The sequence below is a fragment of the Echiichthys vipera genome (assembly GCF_963691815.1).
Source record: "Echiichthys vipera genome assembly, chromosome: 14".
Classification (NCBI taxonomy): Eukaryota; Metazoa; Chordata; class Actinopteri; order Perciformes; family Trachinidae; genus Echiichthys; species Echiichthys vipera.
The window spans coordinates 14,375,767-14,402,281 of record NC_139839.1 but is presented as its reverse complement, the minus strand read 5'-3'; the positions used below and the strand labels follow the sequence as shown (position 1 = coordinate 14,402,281).

Genomic DNA, 26,515 nt, shown 5'->3' with positions numbered 1-26,515 from the left:
TACTCTCCAGTGGGGGAGGAGTGGAATAAAGCAAAGTGCCAAAGACAAATGGCTTCTGTAATAGCCACATGTGCTGCTGGACCGACAACAAAGACGCTGAGAGTGTGTGTGTGCATGTGTTGATGTGAGTGTCTGTGCAGGTGAGTATGGTCGTGCAAGACACAATGGACTCATATGCATGTATGTGTGTTACACTTCTTACCTGGCTTGACTTTTGAAAAATATTTGCAGTTAAAATGTATTTCTCTGAAATTTCAAAATAAAAGCTAGCTTTGTGATGTCAGTATTTATTTATTTTTTAAATTTATTTTACATAAATCACATGAGAAATTATAGAATCTGGGATGAGAAAACGTTGAGGGTCTCCCCTGCTCTCCTTAAAATTCCCGGCTACCTTAGCAACATTAAGAAATAAAAAAAAATCCACCCCCTTCTCTGAGCCCATCTCCCGTACTAATGATTTTCATATACAGTCCCTAAGAGGGAAGAATAGCCTACGTATGTGCTCACTGGTATGTGGGCTACCTGCAGACCAAAACATGTAAGAAATGGAAATATATGCCACCAGTTTTATCGGTGGGAGCAGTTTAGCACTTATTAGCATTATACCTATATGGTTACGGAATTTCAATATTACTTTACTCTTCTCTCTTGGGCTCCGTAAGTCACTTCGCTATAGTTCATATTATAGAGGTTCAAATTATGTATTCCCTTCCATCAGCCTAATTAGAAAGCAGTAACTCTCCCACGTCAACCCTCTTCTTTTTTTGTATCCATCAGCATGTCTCATCTCTGCCACCTCGAGTCTGTGTCTCATTCTTTCTCCCACACAGACCTACTCACATTCAGAGGAGACAAATTCTACTCCACTCTAGATTTTTATTTTTCCCTCTATTTCCAGCGAGTCCCTCATCATGTCACATTCTCAGCTTGTCATTTTCCACCTTCTGAGAATGGCAAGCAGCACTTGATAGGACAGGAGCCCAGTGAAAACCATCAATTCCAGTCCTTCACTGAATTTGATCACTGCTGAGATATCGTCTTATCCTGCCCCGTCCTATCATCACTTCAGCAATCTGTCTATCTACCCTCGTGCAGATGATTGCTCCTAGATGAGTAGTATGTAACCGGTTGAGGGGGAAAAAAACCCTGGCTTTCACTCAGCTCTTTGTGTTTTTTGTGTGCACTGTGCATTCCCATGGCTGCATATATCTGGATCTAGCATTTTATGGCAGAATGCATGCATGAGCTGTGAGTGTAAAAGCATAAAGCTGACCTTCAGGACAGCCCGTCTCTTTCTAACGATGACCCTTTTTCCTGATGGAAGACACAGGGGTCAGGACGTGTATTCTCCAATTTCCAGGGATATTGCATTACCATGACAACAGGAGCGGAACTGTTTTTTATTTTTACCTGTTATCTTCCCAGACGAGTTCAGACCAAGTAGTTTCGTCAAGAAAAAGGTGAAATAAAGTCTTGAGTCATTATATATTCCAGCCCAGATCAACCCAGCATGCATATATACAGTATGCAGGAATAATATCAGTCTTGTCCTCGCCGGTTTGCTATGAATTCCATCACAAAGTCAAAATCAGTAGCACAAAGTCAAATTCAGTAGCAAGGTACCGTATCACCTTGAGGCAAATTTATCTTATTTATTCATTTGGGATAACTGGAGCTTGGAGCACCGTTGGCAACAGTGGATACACAGCAGCCAAAACTGCGCCCTGTATATTCTCTTTTTTTGCTGTGTTACCTCTGCTCAAAGAGAAGGGGCTTGAAGATCAAAGATGTCTGCGTTTGTTACACTTGTAATTGCATAATTCATATCCCAGTCAACGGAAACATCAGCACTTTACCACGTGGTCTAAGAAGTGTGACCAACATGAGGCAGTGCGACAGCAAGGAAGAACCTGTCAAATAATTTCTCAAACAAATGCCCTGAAGCATCCCAAGATACACCTGTTTTTTTAATGTTTTTTTTATCATCAAAACAGGTCAATTTATGCACATAGACAGGTTTTTCCTTTTCTCTGTATGATTTATGTTAGGGGTTTCGGCAGATTTCGGCTTTGTCTGCCTCTGCGAGGTGCTGTGCAGCTTATTGTGGTACAGCCACTGTGACCAAGCTTAGTGCTCAGCCTCCCCAGACTGCTGTCATCAGCACAACCTCCAGTACTACATCAGTGCTGTAATTGATCTGCCACCATGTTCTCTCAGAGAATTCTCTCACTCTCTCCCTCTCCCATTCCCCTCCCTTTCTGCCTCTTCGAATTGTGTGCTTTATAATTAGCTAATGATTTGATTGTGTGCACCAGTTAAGGGTAAATATTAGCAGTGTTCACAGAGAGAACAGAAGACAGCGCATGGATAGTAATACATGTTTGTCTATTTGTCTGCTCCAATAAATTATAGCTCTGCCTCTCTGCAATCTCCGATCTCAGGCAGACTATTACCAGTATAGTAAAAAAATGTTTATTTTGACCAATATCTGATATCAACATCTGATCATTTTAGAAAATATGATACAGTGGCAAGTGAACAGGTATTCTAGAGTGTTACATTGTTTGATATCCCAAATATTCGCAATCCTTGAGTCAAACAACCTTCTTTAAACCTTATTCAGCTCACAACAGCTCCTATCAACAGATGCTTCAAGAAAATAACTTCAATTTGCTTCTAAGATGACCTTCAGGAATACAAATCATATCCTTGAATGTTTATCTTCCCAGCGCATTTGGACAAACTGTAGCTCGGCACCCGATTGGAGTAGCATCAGACGCGCCACAGGCAGTGAGAGCTGCTTTCTTAGCAGTTCACTCAGTTCACTGATATCGCTGCCACAGGAAACATGGAGAAGGCACCTGCTAATGAGTACGCACTCCCCCAATGCACACATATAATTAAAGGGCTGGAGTTCTATTTGAACTTTGGAAACTACTCAAATATTCAGCCTGATGGTTTGAAGACACATATTTGATCTAAATATACAACATTCATGGCAAACACAGACAGATAACAGACAGTTTTAATAGAATGTGATTGCAATTGAGGCTGTTATAACACCAACAAAATATATTCTCCTTGAACTGGAGTCCATTAATATTGCAGTCTGGTTCAAGACAGAAGGATAATTCCTCAAAGAGTTTTTGCATAATTATGAAGCGATTGAAAGTAGAGTGAAAACACAACTGAGTCATTTAATGTTGCCAGAGTTCTCTCGAGTTCTTTTACTTGTGGTTGTTTATTGATTTTACCTGTATTAACCCTCACTCTTTCAAGCACACAAACATTCAAGTGAATTTTTTTTTTTCAAAATTTCTGAAAATTAATAAAAAATTAAAAACTAGAATACCAGTGTTGGAAAAGTGTTGAGTCCCTTAAGAATAACCATTATAAACATTCTCAGGTATAGCCAATCACCTGGCCTCCACAGGACATTGTGGTGTCTCCTAGTAATGCATGGTAACACAAATAATAATTCACCATGGTTGGAAAGATGCTTTCATAAGAGCTCCAGGATAAATTTGGGGATAGGCACAAGTTAGGAGAAGGATATAAAAAGGTTTCAAACTCTTTAACTATCCCTCTTAGCACCGTTAGAATATTGTCAAGTGGAAGGCATATGGCACCACCCAGACCTTGCCTAGATCGGGCCGCCCCTCCAAACTGGATGACCGAGCCGGGAAAAAAATGATCAGGGAAGCTACCAAGAGGCCCATGGTGACCTTGAAGGAGTTACAAGTCTTAATGGCAGAGGTTGGTTGATCTGTGCATGTGACAACAAGTTCTACATGTATGGCAGGGCGGCAAGAAAGAAGCCTCTCTTTTTTTTTTTAAATGTATGCTGCCATGGAAAAGAGAACTGACTTGTGTGAAAACAATTATCACCTTAGAGACAATAAAGAACCTAACCCAACCTCTTCTGAAAAATGGTCTCACTGAGTATCGTTTACAGTCTGCCAAAAAACATATTGAAGATTCTGATACCATGTGGCAAAAGGTTGTATGGTTAGATGAGACCAAAATTTTACTTTTTTGGCTGAACTCCAAAACACACCATACCTACTGTAACAGTGAAGCATGGTGGTGGCAGCATTATGTTGTGGGCTTGTTTCTCTTCAGCAGGGACTGCAATTGGTCAGGATTGAAGGGAAAACGGATGCTGCTAAGTACACCCAAATTCTTGTGGAAAACCTGCAGCCCTCTGCTAGACACTTGAAAATGGGCAGGTGGTTCCCTTTCCAGCATAACAAGGACCCAAAATACACCGCCATAAAAACAACACAGTGGCTAAAGGACAGGAAGGTGAATGTCTAGTCAGAGCCCTGACCTAAATCCTACAGAACAACTGTGAACGAACTTGAAGAGTGCAGTCTATCACCGCTCACCTCAGAATTTGACTGAACTGGAACAGTTCTGCAGGAAGAATCATTCTAGGTGCACAAAGCTGGTAGAGACATATCCAAACAGATTGATGGCTGTTATTGAAGCAAAAGGTGCCTCCACAAATGATTAAATCTGGGGACTTATCACTTTTCCCACCCTGCTATTCTAGTTTTAATTTTTTTATTACTTTTCAGAAAATAAGAAAAAAATATATCACTGGAACGTTGTAAGGCAAAATGTGTAAATCCCGCTGGAAAAATCTATTTTTTTTATGTATTATCGTTTCAGGCTGTAAAACAAAAAACGGACTTTTTCAAAAGGGTATCATGACTTTGTAAAGGCACTGTACAGTATATAGTACAGTTGTGACACCACAACCGTACAGGAGTCCTGAAGGCTAGTTTAAAGGCACATTTCCTAATTACGGATTGTGTGCATTTCTCTGTGGATTGAGCGGTTTTGAGCGTTTCACGTGTTTCACAACATTTATAACATTTTACTTCGACCTGCTTTATAATAAGACATGGTGATCTCATTTTTTTAAACAGGCCTTTAAATCTCACTCTTCTGTACATCATTCAGAATGTTGTCTTTAAAAGAAGCAGTATCCTGTTGCTGTGTATGATGGAATCGTGGCATTGACTAAATCAGCCATATGGCATGCTAGAAAGGACATGTTGAGAGAAGAGTGTTAACCCTCCTGCAGACCGACAGTATGGATTTATCCCTTACCCTTGACGACATCCACACATAATTTTTTTTTCTTGTCGGGAACATGCATGCACTTGATATTAGAAACACAGCTTGCTTCCAAAACCATTTGAACGTACTGTTATTGCAGATGTTTTCACCCTATCCTCATTCTGCCTTCTATTTTTCTCTCTCTCTTGAGGAAAAAAAGCTCATTACAAAACACTTTACACCCTTCCCTCTCTCTTCCTTCTCGCCTGTCTTCATCAGATATCCCGGGGGTTTTTCCTTCACTCACAGTCTGTATCTGCCACTCTTATCACGTCTCTCTTTCCCTAAAGAGTGATAATTTGATAATTGCATTTCAACAATGCTGTACTGCTCTCGCTGGTTTCGACATAAACATTAGTACTATGAAAGATTAGACTTTTAAGACACAAATGCCTAGCAGGTATACTTCCAAGACTGCCACTTCCTGTTTTGCTTACAGTGTACTCCCATGGGCAGAGAATAAAAAGCTCAAACGTGTGAGCTTTGCACAGCTGCTTTTAGAAATTACTGCTACCCAGACCAGACTAAATATAAAACACATTAAGTGGCACTGCAGGGTGGGAAAAACTGAATGGGTTCTACAGAAGTGGATGCATTTCCGCCATAATTGTCGCCCTTTCTTACATTTTCCTTTCTTGTTTTTTATTTCAGATTGAGCGGACTTCCAACTCCTTGAAGAGCCATCAAAGACAGCTTTGTTAACTCACAAGATAAGTGGGGAGTTGAAACTAAAAAGGTTTAGAGAGATGACATTTTGTCCTTCGAATAATCATCTGGAGGGCCATTATCACACAGACCCTGAAGAGGAGAGAAAGGGAGCGAAAGAGACACTTGTAACTCCATAGATGGCCTCAGGACCCTGCAAGTGTCTTTGAACGCAGCAAAAGAATCAGTCCAACATGAGCATCCCAACTTGTTTCCAGGGACTGAGCGTCAATGTTGACAGAACTGAAAAAACTGGAAACAAAACCCAGCTTCAGTTCCCCCAGTCTGGGGATAATAATGCCAATCGATTATCTTCGATTGGTGATCAAGGAGAAAGAGGACTGATACAGGACACAGGGTACAGCACAAGCTCCATCCCTCCTTTGGTCTCGCAGAGTGAATCCCCTGACAAGTTAGTGATTTGGGGTTCTGAGCAGCAATGTTTGGAGTCTGGGTTCAGAGAGTTTGAGCTTTTGGAGTGTCAGGAGATGCATACATTCTCGGGAAACAGGGATCCAGAGGGGGAGGAGTTTGAGGAGGATGAAGACGATGGAGGAAGTATGAGGGATGGAAAAGATGAAGGTCCCATGTCCATATCCTCAAGCTCAACTGCCAGCTCTGCTTCGACCGGTGTGAGGAGAAATGACAACGACAACAGCAAAGTGGAGAGCAGAGTACAGAGGGGCAAAGAGGTGCAGAAGAGGATTGCCTGTCATAGCACTGAAGAGCTAGACACATGTGTGACAGGCTCAATAGAGAAAAGAGACACCAGGTCAGGCAGAGACAGGGAAAGACGGAAGGGAGGTCTAAAGGAATCCAAGTCTGAGACAAATGTGTTTGTGTCTAGTCTGTCAGCCGTTTCCCTCAGCGGGAGCCTGTCGAGCGCTCTGGATAGTAGCAGAGAAGTACAATCTATCGTCTCTCTGTCCAAGACCAACCCTTATCCCAATTCAAACCACACTACCTCAGCCCAGATTAGAACAAGGGTAGCCCCTGTAGATGCCAACCAGAACTCCCCACCATCGCATCCTCAGGAAAAACACGGCCATCTTCAATCCTACAGCCAGGATCATAGACAGGACGATGGAAGTCGTCATAGAAATGGATTGTCCTCTGACGGGGGGCTGGGCCAAAGGAGGAAGGCAGGATTTGAGGAGAGAGTCCTGCCACCACGAAGACAACAGCTTGTCAGACCCCTCTGTCAGTCAGAGGTGGGAAGGGCAAGAAGTTTGGCGGAGCCCAATGCTCGTCAAGCTGAGACAGGACAAGCTTCTTCCCCCAACCCCTCTCCAGATTCCCACAGTAATGGGTCAAATAGAAAGTTTACAAAGTCCTCCTTACGTGAACCATCAGATTTCTCCAGTCTGTATAACACACCGGGAGTCTCACAGCCCAGGCAGCCCAACCAGGCATCCCAGAGGGAGGCTCCACCTGGAGAAAAACAGCTGGCTACAACTGTATGGCGTAATTTAAGTCCTTCAAATCCTTCCACTTTAGAGAAGAGACCCCAGACTCAGCTCACATACAGAAGGAATTGCTCTAGTCCCAACAGGACAGGGGTTGATTCCAGATCATCTACCCCTCCCCACTCCCCTCTCAGGACACCCCAGGGTTCACCACACAGGCAACCCTCCATGTACCTCGTTTCCAGGAATGTCCCTGGAGTGGTTAGACACATCCCGTCAGGATTCAACCCTGCTGTAACGACATCAGCTCAGGGCTATGGCAACAGTTGCATGAGAGCACCAGTGAAAACGAATATAAGCACAAGTGGAATCCCCAAAGCGCCTCTTAACAACCAGCAGAGCTCTAACCACAATCCAAGCCCCAAAGAGAGCTCCCCATCACCTAAACTTAAACCTAAGGGAGTTCGGCCGAAAATCATTACCTACGTCCGTAAGAATCCTCAGTTTAAGCCCCAGGCTGTTGACGGACCTTATCAGGTATCCTCTCTGCCATCAAGGCTGTCAACATACACACATGGCCAAACACCCACTTCCTTCAAAGACACCCCTAAAGACATCACCAAGCCTGACCCAGAAACCAGAGGAGCCACAGTGCTAAGTGCCTCCAATCTGCTTTATGACAAGTACCGCCAAGAGATGCAGACAAACATCTTCCCAACAGGAATGATGAGCAGGAGTATCAGGCCCCCTGGACACACACACAGCCACACAGCACCCCCGAAACTGGGCAGCAAAGCAGACAACTTCTACGGGGCACCATCAGAAGTGAGTATGCAGCCTTTAGTTTAAAGGAATGCTTCAATGATCATTTAAATATCAATTACTGACCTTGTGTTATCTTGAATTTTTTGAGGAAGCTTTTTTTTCCACTCATGCCTCCGCAGTGAACAAAGAATGAAGAATTAAAGTAATAGGAGACTGCATCATGTGGTCCCCTATTACTTCAATTCATTCTACATTTTTCCATTCTCATTCACATTGGAGAAACAATTTTCTCTTCAAGAATTCAAGGTAACACAGGGTGAGTAACTGATATACAAAAGAACATTTTAAGAGTGTAGTCTGCCTTTAAATAATATATTTATATTATTAATCTTTCTTTGAAGAATGAAGCTTGCATTCTGATTTCTATTATACTGAACTAAAAAGCCGTAATGATGCAAAAATGTAAGCAAATAAATGGGTTTTGAGTTTGTTTACTGTCCCAACAAATGAATTTTTGGCACATTAATGATGGATTATGGTTTACTAGTTTTTCATTGCATATTTTTTTTATCCAAATCCAATCCTAACTTCCATACTTTAAGCCCAGGAATGTGCAGAAATCATGTTATTAGTGCTTAGGCTTTGTAGGGCAGTATAGTTTGGAATTGTGCTCACTGACTTTCTATCATGCCATGGTTCAGCATAATTCACTATCAAATCACACTCACACAGAGAATTACTTTATGGCATACATTTCCTTATATATATTATTTCTTATATACATTAAGTATAAAGACAAGTGTCGCCTGTTAAATGGTTGATTCTCCACATCAGTCTCACTAGCTGATGTTGATAATTTCTATCCCACACTAAACCATGTAGTAATCACAGATCTTGATCTGCATATTCCTACTCTCTCAAGAGCTGTTGCCTTAAAATCATCCCTTATTGATTCTGATTAAATAGCTTCATTTGGAATTCATATTCATAAAGTGTCAAACACCAACATGCAAAAATAAATAGTTAATGAATTCTGGGGGAAAAAAGCCTGCAGGGACAAGAGGTATCTTAACGCTTTGTAATCACTGCATACACGTTAGCACTAACCACTACACCACTGTTCCACCTGTCAGCCTTATCATATTTTAATAATTTGCTTTGTTCATACAGGATGTTTGATGACAAAGAGACTTAAGTCTATATGGATAAGATAATAGATGTAAAATATATATATTACAGTGTTTGCTACTTAGAATACAGGGTGCATCATATGTTTTTCTCCCTAGTCTGTCCACAATACCACAGTCAGAATATACAACATTTTAGCATGTAAGTGAACACCAGCAGGAAAAGCCCATGGACTTTAGAGAACACACACATTTTATTGGGACACTGTTTATATCTGTGTTACAGTTATAGCAACATGCATGTATCAAAGTACTCTCCCACTATTTTATTATTCACATTAACTTTAACCCTTTGCTGGACATACTTAATATTTATTTTTATAGTATATATTTTTTAGTATAAATTACATTTTTAGTATATATGTTTTTCACAGACTTTGGATAAAGTCAATTTCATTATTTGATCTCTAGCTGGGAAGGTCTGCCAGTTTTAAAGGGACTTCTGCTGAGGATGCGCTGCAGTCACGGACGGCCGCTCAGACCGGAGGGAGCAGCAGTCTCCTGCGCTCTGGCAGAGGTCTGCGTCTGGGTCTGGGAGCTGTCAACAGGACTACTACAGGCTCAGCCAAGGTCAGAGGACCTGGTCAAACTCAGAGGTCAGCACTGGTCTTCAGCCAGCCAGTCCAACCCGTCAGCCCAGCGACCAGTGTGAAATGTCAAGATAACACAGGTAAGAGATTTCCCCATTATGTTTTTTAAGTAGCTTTATATTTTCTCACAAAAAAAAAAAAAAGAATACCAGACGGAGAGAGGGCCTCTTTTGAGCTCAAGTATATGTCAGAGTTTATTTTTTCCCACCTAAAATTTGACACACCAGAGGAGTACCATATCTCTCTTCTCCTTAGTAGCAATAAGCAGTGGTGGGACTCCCATCTCCAAAAGATTCCTTTTGACTGATCCGATTGGAGGGTTTTAGGAAAGAAATACTCCAAGGGGACTTTTTGTCTGCTTCAGAAGGCTGCCATCTACAAAACGAAATAAATAAATAAACACCCAGCAAATGTCTAATTCACATGATTCAGATACCACCTCTGACCGCTGAAGTCAGATTCACATTATAGCTCGACTGTCGCTGGAATAAACATGTATTACATTTGCTCATGGCCCTGCACACTGCTGGAGGCTATGCCATTTATCATATCCATGTATATTTGATCTGCTCTGCAATAAACCTGACACACAGTTACAATACACAGAAACATACGTGAGCATGCACACACTGACCTACACATAATCCAAAAGTGCACATACAGAATTGATCAGCATTGTGTTATGCAGCTTCCCAATCCTAATCCATATTAATACATTATGTGGTGTCTCAGTTTTGTTTGGTCTTCTGGGAACTACTGGCTTTGAAGTGCAGAGCAATTAACGTTTAAGTAACATCAGTATCTTCCTGCTGGAATCATCTCTCATCCTTGCTGTACCATGGATAAACACTAGCTAGAATATTAACTGTATATGTAGCATCTTGTGTTTATAGGTTATGTTATGATCGTGGGATTTCTGCTGTTTTTTTACTGTTGTGTTCATTATTCCCCCAGAGAAATCTGAGCTGTAACTCTTAACAGTGTTTCAATGAGCGCTTTATTTTCCCTTTCTTCTTTTCATCTCTGTGTATTACAACCTTTAAGGTTTTTATAAAGGAAAGTGCTATGTTGCATACACATAATGCAATTATACTATATAAGGCAGTCAAAGTACTCTAACTACTCACATAATTACTGTATCGGTTTAAAACTCTCCGTTGTTACGATAATGAGGATCATTTACTTACAGGACAGGACGTTTGTGATGTACTATACATGTAACTTCTGCATAGTGAGGCTCTCATCCTCCCATCCTCACAGCAGCGAAGCCTTGTGCTTTGCTCAAGCAGCTCTCTGTAAGAAATGACTATGCATTCAAGTAACACATTTAATAACATGCAATGTGACGCGTTGTGGAGGAGTTCCATGCAGGTTGCCACAATTCACCATGGGTTACAATTAAAATCAGTCGGTCATTATAGTGCTTAGCCTGTCTCATTGACTTTTTCGGAGCTCAATTTACATAATACATCCCAAGTTAGGTGGTTCTCCTGCCAAGAAAAGCCAATGGATGGAGAGGTTTTCCCTTCTCAGGGGGGTTGATGAGAGACTGTAGGTAGTGTTTCCGACCTAAGAGGAGAGTAAAGTGGGTTTTATTCAAATATTCCGAATGGCTGAAGTGAGACAACTGCAAGCTCAGGAAAACACCCAGGGTTTTATGATTTATCATGCATTCGCAAATCCACACTTATAAAAAATAAATTGTGGCCCTTTATTTTTTGTACTTTTTGAGAGTTGCTTTATCAGATAGAGTGTATTTTGCAGGTGCAGTTTATGGAATAAGAAAGTGACAGTGGGGTGACCTTTAGCTCACCCAGTAGATTGTGTCCGTTGCAGGCTGAGTCCTTGGCTTCAAATTAGTCCCACAGCCCTTTGCTGTGTGTGAAATTCTTCAGCATTTTTGATAATTTTTTTTTTAAAAAAGCAATAAAATCCCTAAACGTCTAGAAAAATAAAGGGACACATGTGAGAAAAAAAGCTAAAAGAATAGAAAATTATGACAAATAGAAAGAGAGAAGGACATTCAAAGACATATTAATAATTCCATCTTCTTCCTATTCCTTTTTCGATTGTTATGAATAATGTGTATCTTCATTTAGCAGGAGCTCAGGTCCGGGATATCTAGGTTGAAGATGTTTGTCAGGCTCACTCCTCTCCCTCGTCTCTCAGAGGGGATGAATGGAGTGGTGGGAAGCAAGAGGGAAATGAGGACATTTATCTTTAATGATCCTGACCTTCTCACTCAAGAGGAGCGAGCTCCAATCTAATAAACAGGCCGCATGGCACACAGACTGATACTGAGGAAGAGGGAAATAGGTGATAAACGGCACTGATGATGTTTTTCTCTACCAACAGAGCTTGTATTCTCCCTCTCGGAGTTCTTTCGTTCTTGTATTGATGTGGTGGTTACCCTGTAGCATGTACTGAAGCACACAGCTGTGCCAAACAGTTGAGGAAAGGACGGCTGCTTACCTTATCTCTGCAGCCAGCAGGGGATAATGGTCCTCTTCTGCCCAGGATCTAAACCTCATACTGTAGACTGGGGTAGCCAAGATGGGGATTCTATCCAAGGATTTGCCCACTGCCCCCTGTGTGTGTGCAGTGTTGGTTGTGCATGCTGACACATTTCCTCTGTTTTGCTGTTGGAAACCATAGATTACCGAGAGGGAGGATTTCTCCCCACGACTCATGCTGCCACTATGGAGCTATGATTACTTTCTTTTTCTCCATTCTCTCTTTGATTCACTTTCTTTTCTCTCTCTCTTGCTCTGTAACAATCTCTCTCCTTCCTTTTCCGCTCTCTTTTAAGCCACCTTTAATTTTCTTTTCTGGTTTTAAAGGCCAGAAACCTGAACGATAGAGCCACAGCTTTGATGCATTTAGAATCACTGTAATACCTATATTAATGAGGGATTGCTGATTATGTAATGAATTATAAAGGCAGGCCAACACAATGTATGTATTGGAAAGATATATTGTCTGTGGCTTAAATTGTGGGTGTCATTTTGAACGTCATAACGGTGCTGGCTGACAGCCCAGTCTGCGAACGCACAGCCTGAGCCAAAGGCAGCTGTTAGCAGGTTGTTGTGTATATTGTTATTACATTTGCTTGCTGTAGCAGTCGGATTCATAACCTAGAAAACTTCCTGGTGCCCACTGAGAGCTTAGTCAACACAGGATGATGATGAATGATTCACAGGGGAAACAAACACACACACACACACACACACACACACCTGTGCTGAATCACCTGCATTTCGTTCGTATGTGAGTGTTTATGAGTTTACAGTAGTAACTCAAATACACACACACATACTCACACACAATTCTTGCGGTGCTGTCCGGTCAGCACCGTACGCTGCAGCTCAAACAAGCTGAGCATCAGTAGTAACATGTTACATGTGCTCTGTTACATGTACTCAAGTAACTTTTGAGTAAATTGTACTTGTCAGAGTAGTTTTTATTAGAAAACTTTTTTTAGAGAAAAAAAATTACTTTTACTCTGTTACATTATGGATGCATTCATCGTGCTACTTTTATTGATTAAATGCAGGAAATGGTTTGTAAATTTAACATGCATAAAGTAACGTTTCTGTTTTCAAAAAGGACTCTTCATTGTACATTTCTAACAGATGACCAGATTTTCACCCATCATACTCCTGCTCCAGCGACAGCAGCAGCCCAGCCCCAGGCGGCAGCCTCCAGGTCTTTGCTTTCCAAATCTAGCCAGTCAGGCCTTCGCCCCCCAGGTTTCAGCTCCAGCCGTCTCCCCCCGGGCCGCCTGGCAGCCTTCGGCTTCGTCAGGAGCTCCAGCGTGTCCTCCGTCTCCTCGGTCCACTCAGCCGACAGTGCACAGAGTGACCCCTGCAGGACAGCTCACCGTGAGTTCTCTCTGTTACAAATCTGTCGACGACAGTGCTACTGTTTGTGAGAGTGTGCTGGTACCTTGTTTGTTAATATGAATGGTAGTTTCACAAACACCTACTTTATCACTTAGTACTTATCAGCATACTCTCTTCATTGTTTTCTTCTATGAATTCCCCTCATGAATATAATTTGTATAAACATCCCCCTCCCACATTCACTATGTTACAGTTAGCTTTCTCTTCCTGTGCTCCACCCCACTTACAATTTATTCTTCACTCAAACTCTTTTTTCATACACAAGCTCCAGGTCAATAACAAATGCAGGGCTGCAGCTTTGCAAACCACATTTTATATAACAAATGGGGACACAATCTAAGGGATGTGTCTGGCAACAGACATTACCAGCGCAATTGTACCATTGTTAACAGTTTAGACAAAGTTTCCATGCATTCAAGTTTCAATGTGTACTCATATACTGAAAAAGGCATGAAACTATGGATGTGAAAACAGAGCATGTGATTTCATTCCCCCGGACTCATCAGTAATTTAGCGGGCCTGTAACTAGGTCTGTGCTGCAGAGTCAGTCAGTATTAGCAGAGATAAAAGTTTAGTATAGATGCTTTTAATTTTCACAGTCGTGCAGAGCCCAAAGGTGTACTCAAAGTGATTTCAATGCCTCTTGGCAAGGCTGGTCGGTTAGGTGGCTGAATTTGTGGTAGCTGCATGTGTTTTTAATGTGACCTACATAGGGAACGCATCCTCTTCCTCTCCCAGTTACAGTTGACGTAAGCAGCTCCATTCTCACGCACATCAGGCCCCCCCTGTTATGTCATCGCTCCTTTCCCTCCCCCCGCCTCCCTCCTTTTTGTACTCATACTTTTTTAATCCCTCTTTTCTCTCTACCATTGGTTGGAAATGAAAACAAACGGTGTAGTAATGTGGGGGAAGCACATTTTTAGTGGTATAAGTGGTATAAATGTGGCGATTTTCATGTATACAAAGCTTGTTATACCTGTTTCATATAGGCCTAGACATTGATTTTGTCATTATTTGTATCAATTGTTTTTGCATGTTCGGATAACAGCGTGTAGTTCTCTCGTTGCATTGAGTATGTATGTATGTAAACAACGAATCAATGATTAAGAAAATAATCATTAGTTGCAGCATTATTGTCCAACTATAGCACTATACGCAACGCTCCTTTTATTCTCGTCTCTCTTGTGCTCTTCTTCCCTTTCTGCCTTTTCAGTTTTTCTTTTATTCTCTATAGCTTATTCTCATGCATGAACAGAATGATCGCATGGAGTTTCCACCAACTGTCAAACATTTTTTAAAACCATCTCCTAGATTTTAAATCCCATATCTCAAACTTAATCTAAATAAATTGGAAAAGTTGTGGCGAAGTACTTACTTACTTCCCTCCGGCATTTTATGTAAGCTAAATCTGTGCAGTCAAAGTGTCAGTGCACTACAGTAATGAGCTGGAAAACACAGTTTCCATGGCACTTGGGTACTTGCATGCCATCAACTGCCGCTTGTAGCTATGTATTTTGATTTTTCTATTTACGTTTTGGCTTGTTGACAAATGCAACTTAATTAACAACAGTATTGAATTTGCCCCTCCCTTTCCTCCAGATAATAGCCTGATTTGTACAGTACCCTTATAAATGAATTACCTTGCAAATATCAATATCCTGAATCAATTAAATGAGAATGATGAATGCTGTATCATTCTGGCCAAATATCACACATCTATTCTCAGCAACATACATCAGATTTAATGTGACTCTTTGTTACTGCAAGTGCTTCCACTCAATCCCAAAGATAAATATACACAATATAATTGTGACTGAAACTCTTGCTTGTTAGCATAATCTATCCAGACAGCTGTCAATATTAATGTTCAGATTTACTTTAGTAAACTATTACCTGTAGTCCAAACCTCTATAAGTATTTTGACCACTTTATAATATTAAATCTGTAAACACACACACACACACACACACACACACACACACACACCGGAACACCTGCCAGCAGAGCAACTAGAAGTTTAAAAGTATCGCCTGCAGCACAATGTTCGCTTTCCTGCTGTGAAACTGCTGCTGCTCGGTGCACGGTGAGACCAAAATGGAATCAAGGATGATAGAGATGAGAGGCTAAAGATGAAGAGCCTTTGATGTTCATTTATATGTGTGTGTGTGTGTGTGGGGGGGGGGGGGGGGGGGTCTTGTGCCCTTTTACTGTGAGGCATATAAACTTCCGGACTAAACTGGGCTTGACTGTTGATCCCTCACTCCCTGTGAGCACTTGTTGAGCTTTAACCAGGGGAGGGTCTGTTTTTTCTTTTTTGGCTTTTCTTTGGGACGAAATGAATGATAATGAAAAAATGTCTTTTCTTGTCTTTTGTGGACCTGGAGTCAGTTGTTATAAATTTGGCTGTTCAGATTGTTCCCTGGAAAACTACTGTGTATGAAACAGGCCACATATCAAAAGTTACCCAGAGCCTTAACTGCAAAGTTTCAGTATTGCAGGAATATGAAATGTTGTTTTTGGTGGTGTAAGTTTTTTTATTTTTGTCCTTGGGACAATTTAGAAAAGCCGAAAAATAAGGGGTGACATTTCGCTCAAAGTTAAACTATTCCCTGATTTGAATTTTAGATATTGTCAAATTTATCCAATTGCATTTTGGAAATCCTCGAGGCACTGTGCTTAAAATTGGTGCAGGTTTCTGAGTGACTGCACAAATCCATTTGTAGACTGCAAGATGGTGAAATACGGATGGGTATGGAACAGTTAAGTGAGAGTGGTAAACAACCTTTTGTTTCATTTTCAAAGGCTCTGTTTCTGTTTAATCTGTGTTTATTTGTGCAGGTGTTGGAAAGTATGTGAAGTGTGCATGGTGTGTTGTTTATGATACTGTGATTTTTCTCACTCACTTTGGGATCATTGCCCCATCTCATCACGCTCCAACTCTGATCAAAGTACATACAGATTGACAGATGAATTCTCACACATGCTTGCATCAGGGATGTCGGGGGAGCCAGTTCCTCCTACTGGAACAGAGAGAAGAAAAGCCAGGCTCAGTTATTCGTTATCCCCATTGATCAGCAAGCAAAACAGACTTCATTAGGGCTCTGGATGATAGTAGAAATCATTAAGGAATAGAGCGGTGGGGCGGAAAGGATTGCTGGGCAATCCTAAAGTGGGTTAGGGGAAGGATCCCTGGAGTTTAAACTCCCCGCTGTCGTAGCTCGTCAACCTGCTCTGATCAATGGAAAACGTGGACATGTGTATATGTGTGTATGAGCAATGGTGTGTCTGAGTGGAGAGGCAGAGGAAGACTATGTGGATTGGGAGAATGAACTAATTTGCACAGATATTAGTTTAGAATCACAATGTTAAAAGGGCTCACAAATTACCTCACAGTCTCTACCTACGCCCCAATGACAGCATTAAATTGAATTTTGTTTGTGGCACTCAAAATAAAATACAAAAGAATTCAACAGCATCTTTTATATCTCTTCCCCGATACAATGCAGGGACATTGTATCGGGGAAGAGATATAAAAGATGCTGTACTTGGAATAATCCACTGAACATACTTTCAAATTTTAAAGGGACTATTTTTCAGATAGAAACTCGTTCCAATATAAAGTGTTGACAGCTTGTTCTAATGATATCCAATGCTGTGAACACCACAAATGAAATTAAATTCAAACACACTGTGTTGGCAGTGTACCAACCCTTTTATGTTTGTGTAAAGAAGTTTTTTATTGTGAAATAAAAACTACTAGCCTTCAAGATACATGCTAGATTATTTGAGGTGAAACAAATTACATATACTGGAGACTAAAATGAAAATCACTTACACACCCCACATTGACCTAAACTGGCTTTGATTCTTATCGCCTGTTTGCGTATAGTATGCATGCAATTATGTTTGTGTTTGTTTAGCTTCTAAGGGGGCTATAGGTTACTCTATATGACATTGATGAGCCATTAACCCAATCCTCCCTTTAGCCCATTCGCTGACATCCCCTAAGGTGTTTCAGGGATGTGTGTATTGCATGTGCATTAAAAACAGAGCACCCATGATTGTAAGAAACCTATGGGGATACCGTGTTAATTCCGTTATGATTGACAGACTCCATTACATAGCTGAGATTAGAAGCCAGATCAAGGCTGATGAAGCCTGTGCTTTTGAGCCACACTGACTCCATGATTGAAACTCAATCGCCAAAACAAACTTTGTATTATTAGGGCATTATCACCTCTATCTATCTTCTCTTTCAGTGAAAATCAGATAACGGAAGAGAAAAATGAGCAAACAGGTGAAGGGAGATGCGGTGATGGAAGAAAATTCAATGAGACAAAATGAGCATTGAGGAGAGAGGAAGGAAAAGAGAGCGGAAAGAGAGATGCATGGAGGGATTGGCGCAGGGAGGAGAGTGGAAGCCATACCCCAGATGCCATGGCTCAGATCTGGTCTGTGACTCATGCTAGCTCACTGTGAACAGATGGTTTCTATGGTGCATGCACGCACAGATATGCACAAACATGTTTATACACACGCACAAGCACACACTAGTAGAGCAGCAAATTAGATGGGCCAATTAGATATAGCTGCCATTCTGCGGTTGAGGAGAGTAAAACTAACATGGCAGACATTTATTGAAGAAGCAGAGCTTTGACAGGGAGGATGGGCTAAATGGGCCTGTTCGTTAACTGATAAACTCCCAGTATTTCATCCAGCTCTGTGTTAATCATTGTTTATAAGCTTAACTGATGGTCCAGACTAAAATATTGGGAATGTGAAAGCATCAAATCAGATAAGTAAGTAAAATATACAGATTATAATCAGTACTCATAGGTGATGTTGTGTATGTTAATGTATGTAGTATAATTAAAAAAAAAAGAAACGTGTGATACCATTTACATTTACATGATAGCATTCCTGTTTCTCATACTCTTCCCTTCTGAGCTACACTCTTTTCTTTTTACATTGTCAATAAATTACTTCTTGTTCCACAGCACGTATAGGCTTTTTAGCTTATAGCTTTTAACGCTCTCATTTTAGTGTGGTCCCTATCAAAGTGCAAAAAAAAAAAAAAAAAAAGGTTTCATCCTGTGAAGCTTTTAGTTTTAGAGAATCCTTTTTGTAATATATTCTTTTCCTTTTTTGCGAGATAACTTCATCAACAACACTGTGAGAAAGATTTTAGAATGTATGATGCAAAATTAGGATTTAGCTAAATCCTTTTGAAAACCGCTCATCCAAACAACTTTACACTCGACACTGCGCTTCCTTGGATACTGAGCAATACATTTGGGACCAGGCTATTTTTAGGAATAAAGGTTTGCCTTTTAAAAGCTTGGTTTGCATTTAAGTTTAAAATGTAATATTTCCAGTCTCTCTTTCTTCATCTGTTCTTAACTGTGTTGTTCTTGAATGTACTGTGGCAAGCAGGGGTGAAAGTAGTTTTTATTTCTTGCTATCATATTGACCAATAGTGCGCATAGTGAGTCTACTTAATCAAGCTTTCACCAGGACTTCTTATCACTCTAGTACTTTTTATTACAATGCTAGTGGGAAAGTCTCAGGGTCTGTCTGCAAAAGCACTTTGATTACCAGCTGCGCACGCTGGCACAATATCTGGTTAAACCGTACATGGGCTGCTCGCTTGTTGACTGACCAGCGAAACACTGCACTCATAAAAACAGAATATTGAAACATCAACATATTTTTCTGTATATGTTGTTTTTATTTGGTAGACTTTGCAACAAACTTCTGTCTACTAAAACACTCTGGAAATTAGCTGCACATGTTGGCGCAGGATGGATGAGCAGTACCTGCACTTTCTCGCTCATTGTCCGTCGAGTGAAACGCTGTACGGAAGGTTCAGACACAATTCAGAGACAGTTCAGAACAAGTTATATGCAATGTATACTGGGGAAAACGTGCTGCTTCTGGTAATTTGACGTTAGCAGGTGTGTTGTCAAATTGAAAGTGCGATTTTTTCAGAGACAATATATTTTTCTTTCTGGTACAGCGTTACCCCTCCAAATCTTTTAGTGGTATGCTGTACCGGCCAGTACCGACTTACTTTCACCCCTGGTAGCAAGCGACAGAAATCGAGCTGTACTCAGCATGCCGATCAACGGGGTAACACTTAGTAGAAGTCCTCACTCTAGTCCACTATACAATGTGTACAAAACGTATGACTAATGCATATGTTCCATAGACACTGCACTTCCTCGGGTTCTTCGCTGGTTGTGAAGTCGATCCGATGAACAGTTTTAACGTATTTTAGTTAGTTGTCATTCTAACAATGCTATTTGATCGGTTTCGGTAAATGTTGGTCCAAAATGCATAAGTGTCACTCTTGTGTTGACCCTGAGAGGAGAAATACATGACCCTCTGTTTGGACGGAACCTTTAATCTCCTGACATCTGGGTCCTGGCAGAGATCAGGAGGCCCGTTGATGCGGCTGTCAGCTCTAGTGTTATCTAATCTATCTCACAGTCTGCAGCCCAGGTCTTGTCTCTGCATGGTCATTACTTTGCGTTTTATGTATGCAGCTTTAACCTTGACCTTCACACACATCACTGCAGATGCACATTGGTGTATTTTGCATTTGCAGACCTTATTGTTTCCAATATCATTCAAGAAACACAGTTTTGCACAGTTTTACAGCCTTTATGAAGTTTTTTGAGTTAAGGTAGTGTTTCTTTAAAAAAAAAAAATTAAAACCTTTAACCCACAGACACCACACTGATTTGCATGTAATTTAAGTGTACCGTTTATCTTTTGGCAAAATGGAAGGGAAACATGCTGCTTTAGTGTTTAGACAGATTTCCATATTTCTCTCGTGACAGCATTAAACTTTATGCAGACGATGTGTGCATATACTGTGAGCATAGTAAAAATATGAAGGAACGCAAGATTAATAGGGAACAAAGTGTCCCTTGCTTAAAGACTGATGGATGGAGAGTGACAGCTTGACAGCTAAAAACAGCTTCAAACGAATGACAGGAAGCAACGATTAATAAGCAGGACAAATTGTAGGCTCTAATGAAGACGTACTTCAAGCTTAATGACACACAATGTCTCCTGTACAGAACAGCGCAGAATGAAGCTGACATCTTTGAGATGTGAGTCTGTGAGAACATGTATTCTTATAAGGCAGGCACAATTAAAGTTAGACTTCAAAATCTAATAAAACTATAAAAACAAAATCTATAAAATCTCTGGTATTAGATTATTTCATGTTTTAACCCTTAGTTTCAATTTATAGCTCATCAGCTAGCCCCTAAATATTCCAATGAGTCAGTTTTTTTAACATGGAGTACATGTTTCATTCACTTGCTTCCCAGGGGCTATATGTTTTTTGAAGAATAAGAGCTATTTCTTTGGCCCGTCAGCACTTCAAGCTGTGCTGTGACTGTGTGTTCGCCTGGCTGTGTGCCACTTGTACTGTACTCAACCTGGACAGACTGCTACGCCATGATCAGTTCCTTTAGGAGTTTCTTTTTGATGTTCTGATTTAGCTGACAAGCACAGAATGGTTTATGCTACAGTATTATTTATTTATTTATTACTATTTTTCAATCAAATTAAAACACAACTTTCAGCTTCATTGCCATTTTCCACATACGCCAAGGAAAACTCTAAGGATGCACATAGAAACCTCCGACCAATTTGTTTCCTTTTTAGTCGTTGTATAGAACTGATATATAAGAGTGAGCATTACTCTACTGATATTGGTTTTGGTGTGAGGTGTAGTGCTCCAATAAAATTACCTCCCACTGATCTGGAAAACCCTGCAGTATTTTTTTCCTCAGCTGTTGCTTCTTGCTCATGGTCAATTTTTAATATCTTTGGCAATTTTTTATCTGTCTTCTTAATAATATTCTGTGCTTGCTACTGGCTCCTCTTTGTAGTTCTTTTTATATTATTTTGTTTGCTTCATCCTGATCCCATACAGCCAGCCTCTTCCTTCCCTCTTCCTTATCTTCCTCACACTCTTATCCATTATTGGCTTCAGTGATGCATATCAGCTTGCTCTAACCGTTAATGAAATACATCCCTTTGTCACTCTCTAATCGCACACATTCCAATGTCTGTTTTAACATACACAGCATTCTTCTATTTCAAACATCTGACGACCCAACTCCATCATTTACTCTTCCTCTTCCTGCTTTGTGTATTTGTTTCGCACATACTTAACCTAATGAGTGAATTACGGTTCATGTCAACCAGCCAATTGATATGTGTCAACTCAGAAAGCGGAGCACCAGTCACAGCATTTGACGTTAATGCCAGAGATTACTTTATTTTAATTTTTTATTTTAACCAATGGAACTATTCACATAGAGGATTTTGTCATAAGTAATTGCACACCTGGACACACTGCTCCAGCCCTTAGTTCATGAGAAGGCAATACTGTGGACAGCCTCCCTGAACAACTTTTTGAGGAGCTCTCAGTTGACTTGAATAATGACATCTTCATATGTACAATCTGAGAATTGTTATTAATATCCATAGTGTATGTTTCCATTTGTATCAGCCAATCTCAATTCAATTAATTTTTACATTGAGACATATCTAAGCAACCATTGCTTGTATATCCCTTTAACCCATGGGAGAAGTGTTATTTAACACAAGTTAAGTTACAGCGCATTTTATTACATGTTATTGATGATAATAACATAGCAAACATAAGGCATTGCAGACCAAAGGAAACTCTTGCGATCTAGAAATTTCACAGCAGCTGTTTCTATGGTGTTTTTTATTTTTATTTTTAGTATCGCATTTTCCAAAGTGTACTGATCTCTGAGGAAGCAGAGAGATTGTGCTCGACGGCTTAATCGCCTTCTTACAGGCAGCTTTACATTAAATTGTTCATTGTCGCACAAAGATGGCGGAGGACTGCAGACAATCTGTTGTGTCATTATTGATCGTGGAGATGAGCATACACAGTATGTGAGAGTGTTTGCTTGCAAGTCTATAAAGTACCTGCTAGTATTTAATAGATTATAGCTGCAATATAGGCTAACATGAGTGGTGATCAGTGCACTTCTCTGTGAGTGTGCAATGTATTTTCCTGTGTGTCCTTATGTGGGAGCAGTGAAATGTCCCTTTGTAAACATATGTGTCAGACTGTGTGCAGGATAAGTACGCTGCTTCAGGTTAACAAAAAGGAAGATTGAGAGCAGCTGCAGCGATACCCAGAGGTTAAAACGCATTTCTCAGTTCAGTGAACCTAAACCGTACATATACAACCCAATCAGACTGTAGAAAAACCAATATGTGAGGGCGAAGAGACAACAAGATAGATATATAGGTATAACAAATCAAAAAGTGAGCTCTGAAGATATATCCTAACATATTTACTAAACTTCTGTGTTCAAATCCAGGTCTGAGTGTGAGCGAGGATCCTCCTCTTCACAGAGTGACCACGGTCCCTCCGTCGACAGATCACCAGAGAGGGGCACCATGTCGCAGCAGCAGTCTCCAGCCGCCATCTACCCCGGCCCTGCCCCGGCGCTACCTGCCGGCCCAGCCAAGAAGCTCCCCTGGAGGTCAGTCAAGGTTTTTGACGGAGAACAGAGTATGATTCTTGCTTCGACTACATAAATTAGTCAGAAATACTCTTGTGTCAGGAAAGGGTGGGGGGCTTGGGATGCAGATGCGGACCCAGGGGAGTCTTAGAGTTATCTCAGATGGATAACCACAATAGCGATATATTGGAAAGGGGAAAGAAAGTAATAAAACTGTATGGAGCCACTACAGGCTTCCTTAATGAAATAAAGCACTAAAATGATTGACTATAAAACCACTGCCAAGCGTGTATGTTCTAGATAGAGCCCCTTGCATATTTATATAGTGAGATGTCCATGATTGCACAGACATACCGTGTTCTCACTGCATAAACTACACAATTTTTATTTCTCAAATTTTCTTTGCCTTCATATACAGTGGAGCACCTGCTTTCAGGGGTTATTGAAAGTCATTTTGGGAAACGCTTGAAGCCACTAACTTAAAACTATATTTCAGTCACAAGATCAGTCACAGAATGTGCTGAAAAGATATCCAAGGGGAGAATTGCCATTTTCATCTACAACATGTTCAAATACCAAGATAAAAAAGCTTAAATGTACATTTAGGCGCATGTGATGCTTTTCACACATTTGTATTTTTCACACATGGAAATGTTACACCAGAAGCCCTGTGGTATTACACTTCTCTCACTCACACTTATCCCATGTCTTTAAACTTAAAGTGCCCGATTGGATAAAAGACACAGAAATCAGAGACCGTGGCTGTAGTGAGAGCAGACTATCTCAAAGACGGACACAATTTTACCAGGGCAAATTTACATTTTAGACAAAACAATGTAAAGATCATTCTTGCATTGTCCCCCTCCAGCCAAGTCTACGTGCTAGGAATGCAGACAGCGTAGCTGGCTGTGAGGAAATTTCTCTCACCATGTGTTCCTGTAGGCTTGAGCAGATTTTGAATGTGCTGTAAATTATTAATGAAAAGATACCTGAGGAATCCCTATCAACAGAGGCGGATTAATGCCTAGGGGCCCCAGGATTGGCCAGACTATTTTAAATTTCTTTAATTTACCCAGGGTTCGTACAGATGCTTGAAATACTTTTTTAATCTTAATGTTGTCTTGTTAAGGTTTGAAAAGTGCTGAAATTCTGGATTAAGTACTTGAAAAGGCTTGATATTCTATTCTTGTTCTTTCACAACAAATAGCTATAGAAGTCTTTAATTTTTTTTTCTGTTATTACAAAACACAATGTTAGTTGTTTATAGCCTAATACCATCTCTTTTAACATGGTAAAAAATTAATCATTTTCAATATGTATGTATTTGTAGAAATCTATAACTTACCACAGCTGTAAGGTGCTGGAAAGCTTGAAAATGGACGTTGAAAGTGCGAATTTGACCTTGGAAAAAGTGTACGAACCCTGTTTACCTCGCTGGGAAAAAAAAAAGACATTTAAAAACTTAAGTCGCTGATTGGATAGATATGGGACACATTTACCCAATCAGCTGCCAGCCGGGTTCATAAGGTCAATTTTGTTGTCAAGCGTAACGTCACTCACTGTTACTAGAAAGTATAGCGGCAATACAACAGGACCAAGATCTACTAAAGAAAATTCCTAAATTGATAGGATTTTTCTGTTAAAGCATGATTAATAATGTGGGGGGCCTTAATCCACCTTAATCCACCACTGCCTGTCAACCTGCAAGTCGTGCACAGGCACTATATTACATTTATGTCTGTCTATTTCAATAAAGCACAGACCAGCATCTCTGTCCCGCTGAACCCCTGAACGCTTTGGACAAAACCCTTCTTTGCACAGAGCCCACAACAAGCTTTCACTTGAGACTGACCCCCGCCCAGTGGCATGGCAGTTTTGCCCTGGCCAAAATTTAGCCTAACTTTGCATTATTTAGCCCGCTTCTCAACAAGCTAGCATGTTGTTCGCTCCAACTTTGAAATTGAGCCTACTACACCCTACTACACACCAAAAGGGCTTCTCTGTTTACATCCATGTGGCAGAAGTAATTGTATAACTGCTTGAAAGTCAAAATATTGTTTATCCACAAGAGCAAGATCATTTTGCTACAAGGCATGTTCATTATGCTTTTTTATATCTGTTTACCCCTGCTTCTAGTCTTTGTTCAGCTAAGCTTAACACCTCACAGATACCTCTTGCCAAAATATATTTGGGAAAGTGTTTGTTTAAAGTAGACTTTAAAATCCAACTTAAAGTACAAATGCATCGCAGTCTTGCTTGTATTCTTGCAAGTAACAGTGTGGTGGCATGGCAGTGTTTGTGAGTGAGAGTCTGGGGTTCACTTGGCAGTAATGAGTCAGAGAGCCACATTTGCATGGCCACACCAACACATGCACACACACACACACACACACACACACACACACACACCCACACACACACTGTCTCTGCAGACCCAAAGTATTTCTCCAGGGTTATTTGGGGGATTTGTTCAGGATCAGAGGCTTCTCTCCCATTACAGGTCTAATTAGTTTCTTTTCAAGGCCTCTCTCCTCTCTGCTTCACAACAGATTCCCTGCTAACCTCCTGAAACCTACTTCTTTATTCACTATCATCTGTTTGGTTTTTCTCCATTTTTTTCCTCCTGGGTAACGCATCTCACATTTATTGTTTCAAATCCAACTGCCTTCTAAAGTCCCATTCATCTCACATACTCCGCGACGGAGTTCCTGATTGCCTTGGCTAGAAAGTGTCACAGAGAGAAGGGAGAAGATGGGCACATCTTTACTTACCCAGTTTGCTCTGCTTCTCTTTGACCCAAAATCCCATGGGACATAGTTATACAACACAGCGGGCGGGGAGATAGATGGAGATGAAAGCAGGAGGGTAAAAGAAAGATTGAATAAAGTTAGGAGAGTGGGAACAATCAGCAAATCAATGGAAAACAGAGTAAAGAGTCGGAGTGAGGAGGTGATTTTGCGTGTATACAGGAGGATGTTTGATTGACATAATGTTATATAAAGCTGGTATCAGGTATCTTTTTAATATTACTGCATGCATTTACATTCTGTTATAATGTCATTGTGTGCTTTTCTGATTAAAGAAAGTCCCACTGATGGGTTGTATCCTTGATTGACAGTTGGCAGAAAGGACTTTCAGCGGAGTTCAGAGGTCACACGTTCTCTCCCGTCCTCCCCAAAGAGGCTGGCGGTGGTTCCTCCCAAACCTCAGTCCCCGGGTGAGTGTTTTGCCCTTGTTACCGAAACACATCATACAAAATGCACATAACATGAACCGTGGCTATAATCCTTCTCTTCCAGTGCC

The 26,515-nt window shown here is 40.7% G+C and overlaps 1 protein-coding gene across 1 annotated transcript in view; it reads left to right on the top strand.

Annotated features, from left to right (window-relative positions):
• Positions 1 to 6,029: 6,029 nt before the first annotated feature.
• mtus2a (microtubule associated tumor suppressor candidate 2a) overlaps positions 6,030 to 26,515 on the top strand; it is a gene marked incomplete at both ends in the record, with an annotated part of 49,526 nt that continues 29,040 nt past the window's right edge. Inside the window, 5 exons of the mRNA XM_083927284.1 lie at positions 6,030 to 8,066; positions 9,605 to 9,863; positions 13,416 to 13,664; positions 23,069 to 23,233; positions 26,331 to 26,429. Coding sequence (XP_083783410.1) covers positions 6,030 to 8,066; positions 9,605 to 9,863; positions 13,416 to 13,664; positions 23,069 to 23,233; positions 26,331 to 26,429 — 2,809 coding nt within the window. The remainder of the gene's footprint in view (positions 8,067 to 9,604; positions 9,864 to 13,415; positions 13,665 to 23,068; positions 23,234 to 26,330; positions 26,430 to 26,515) is intronic.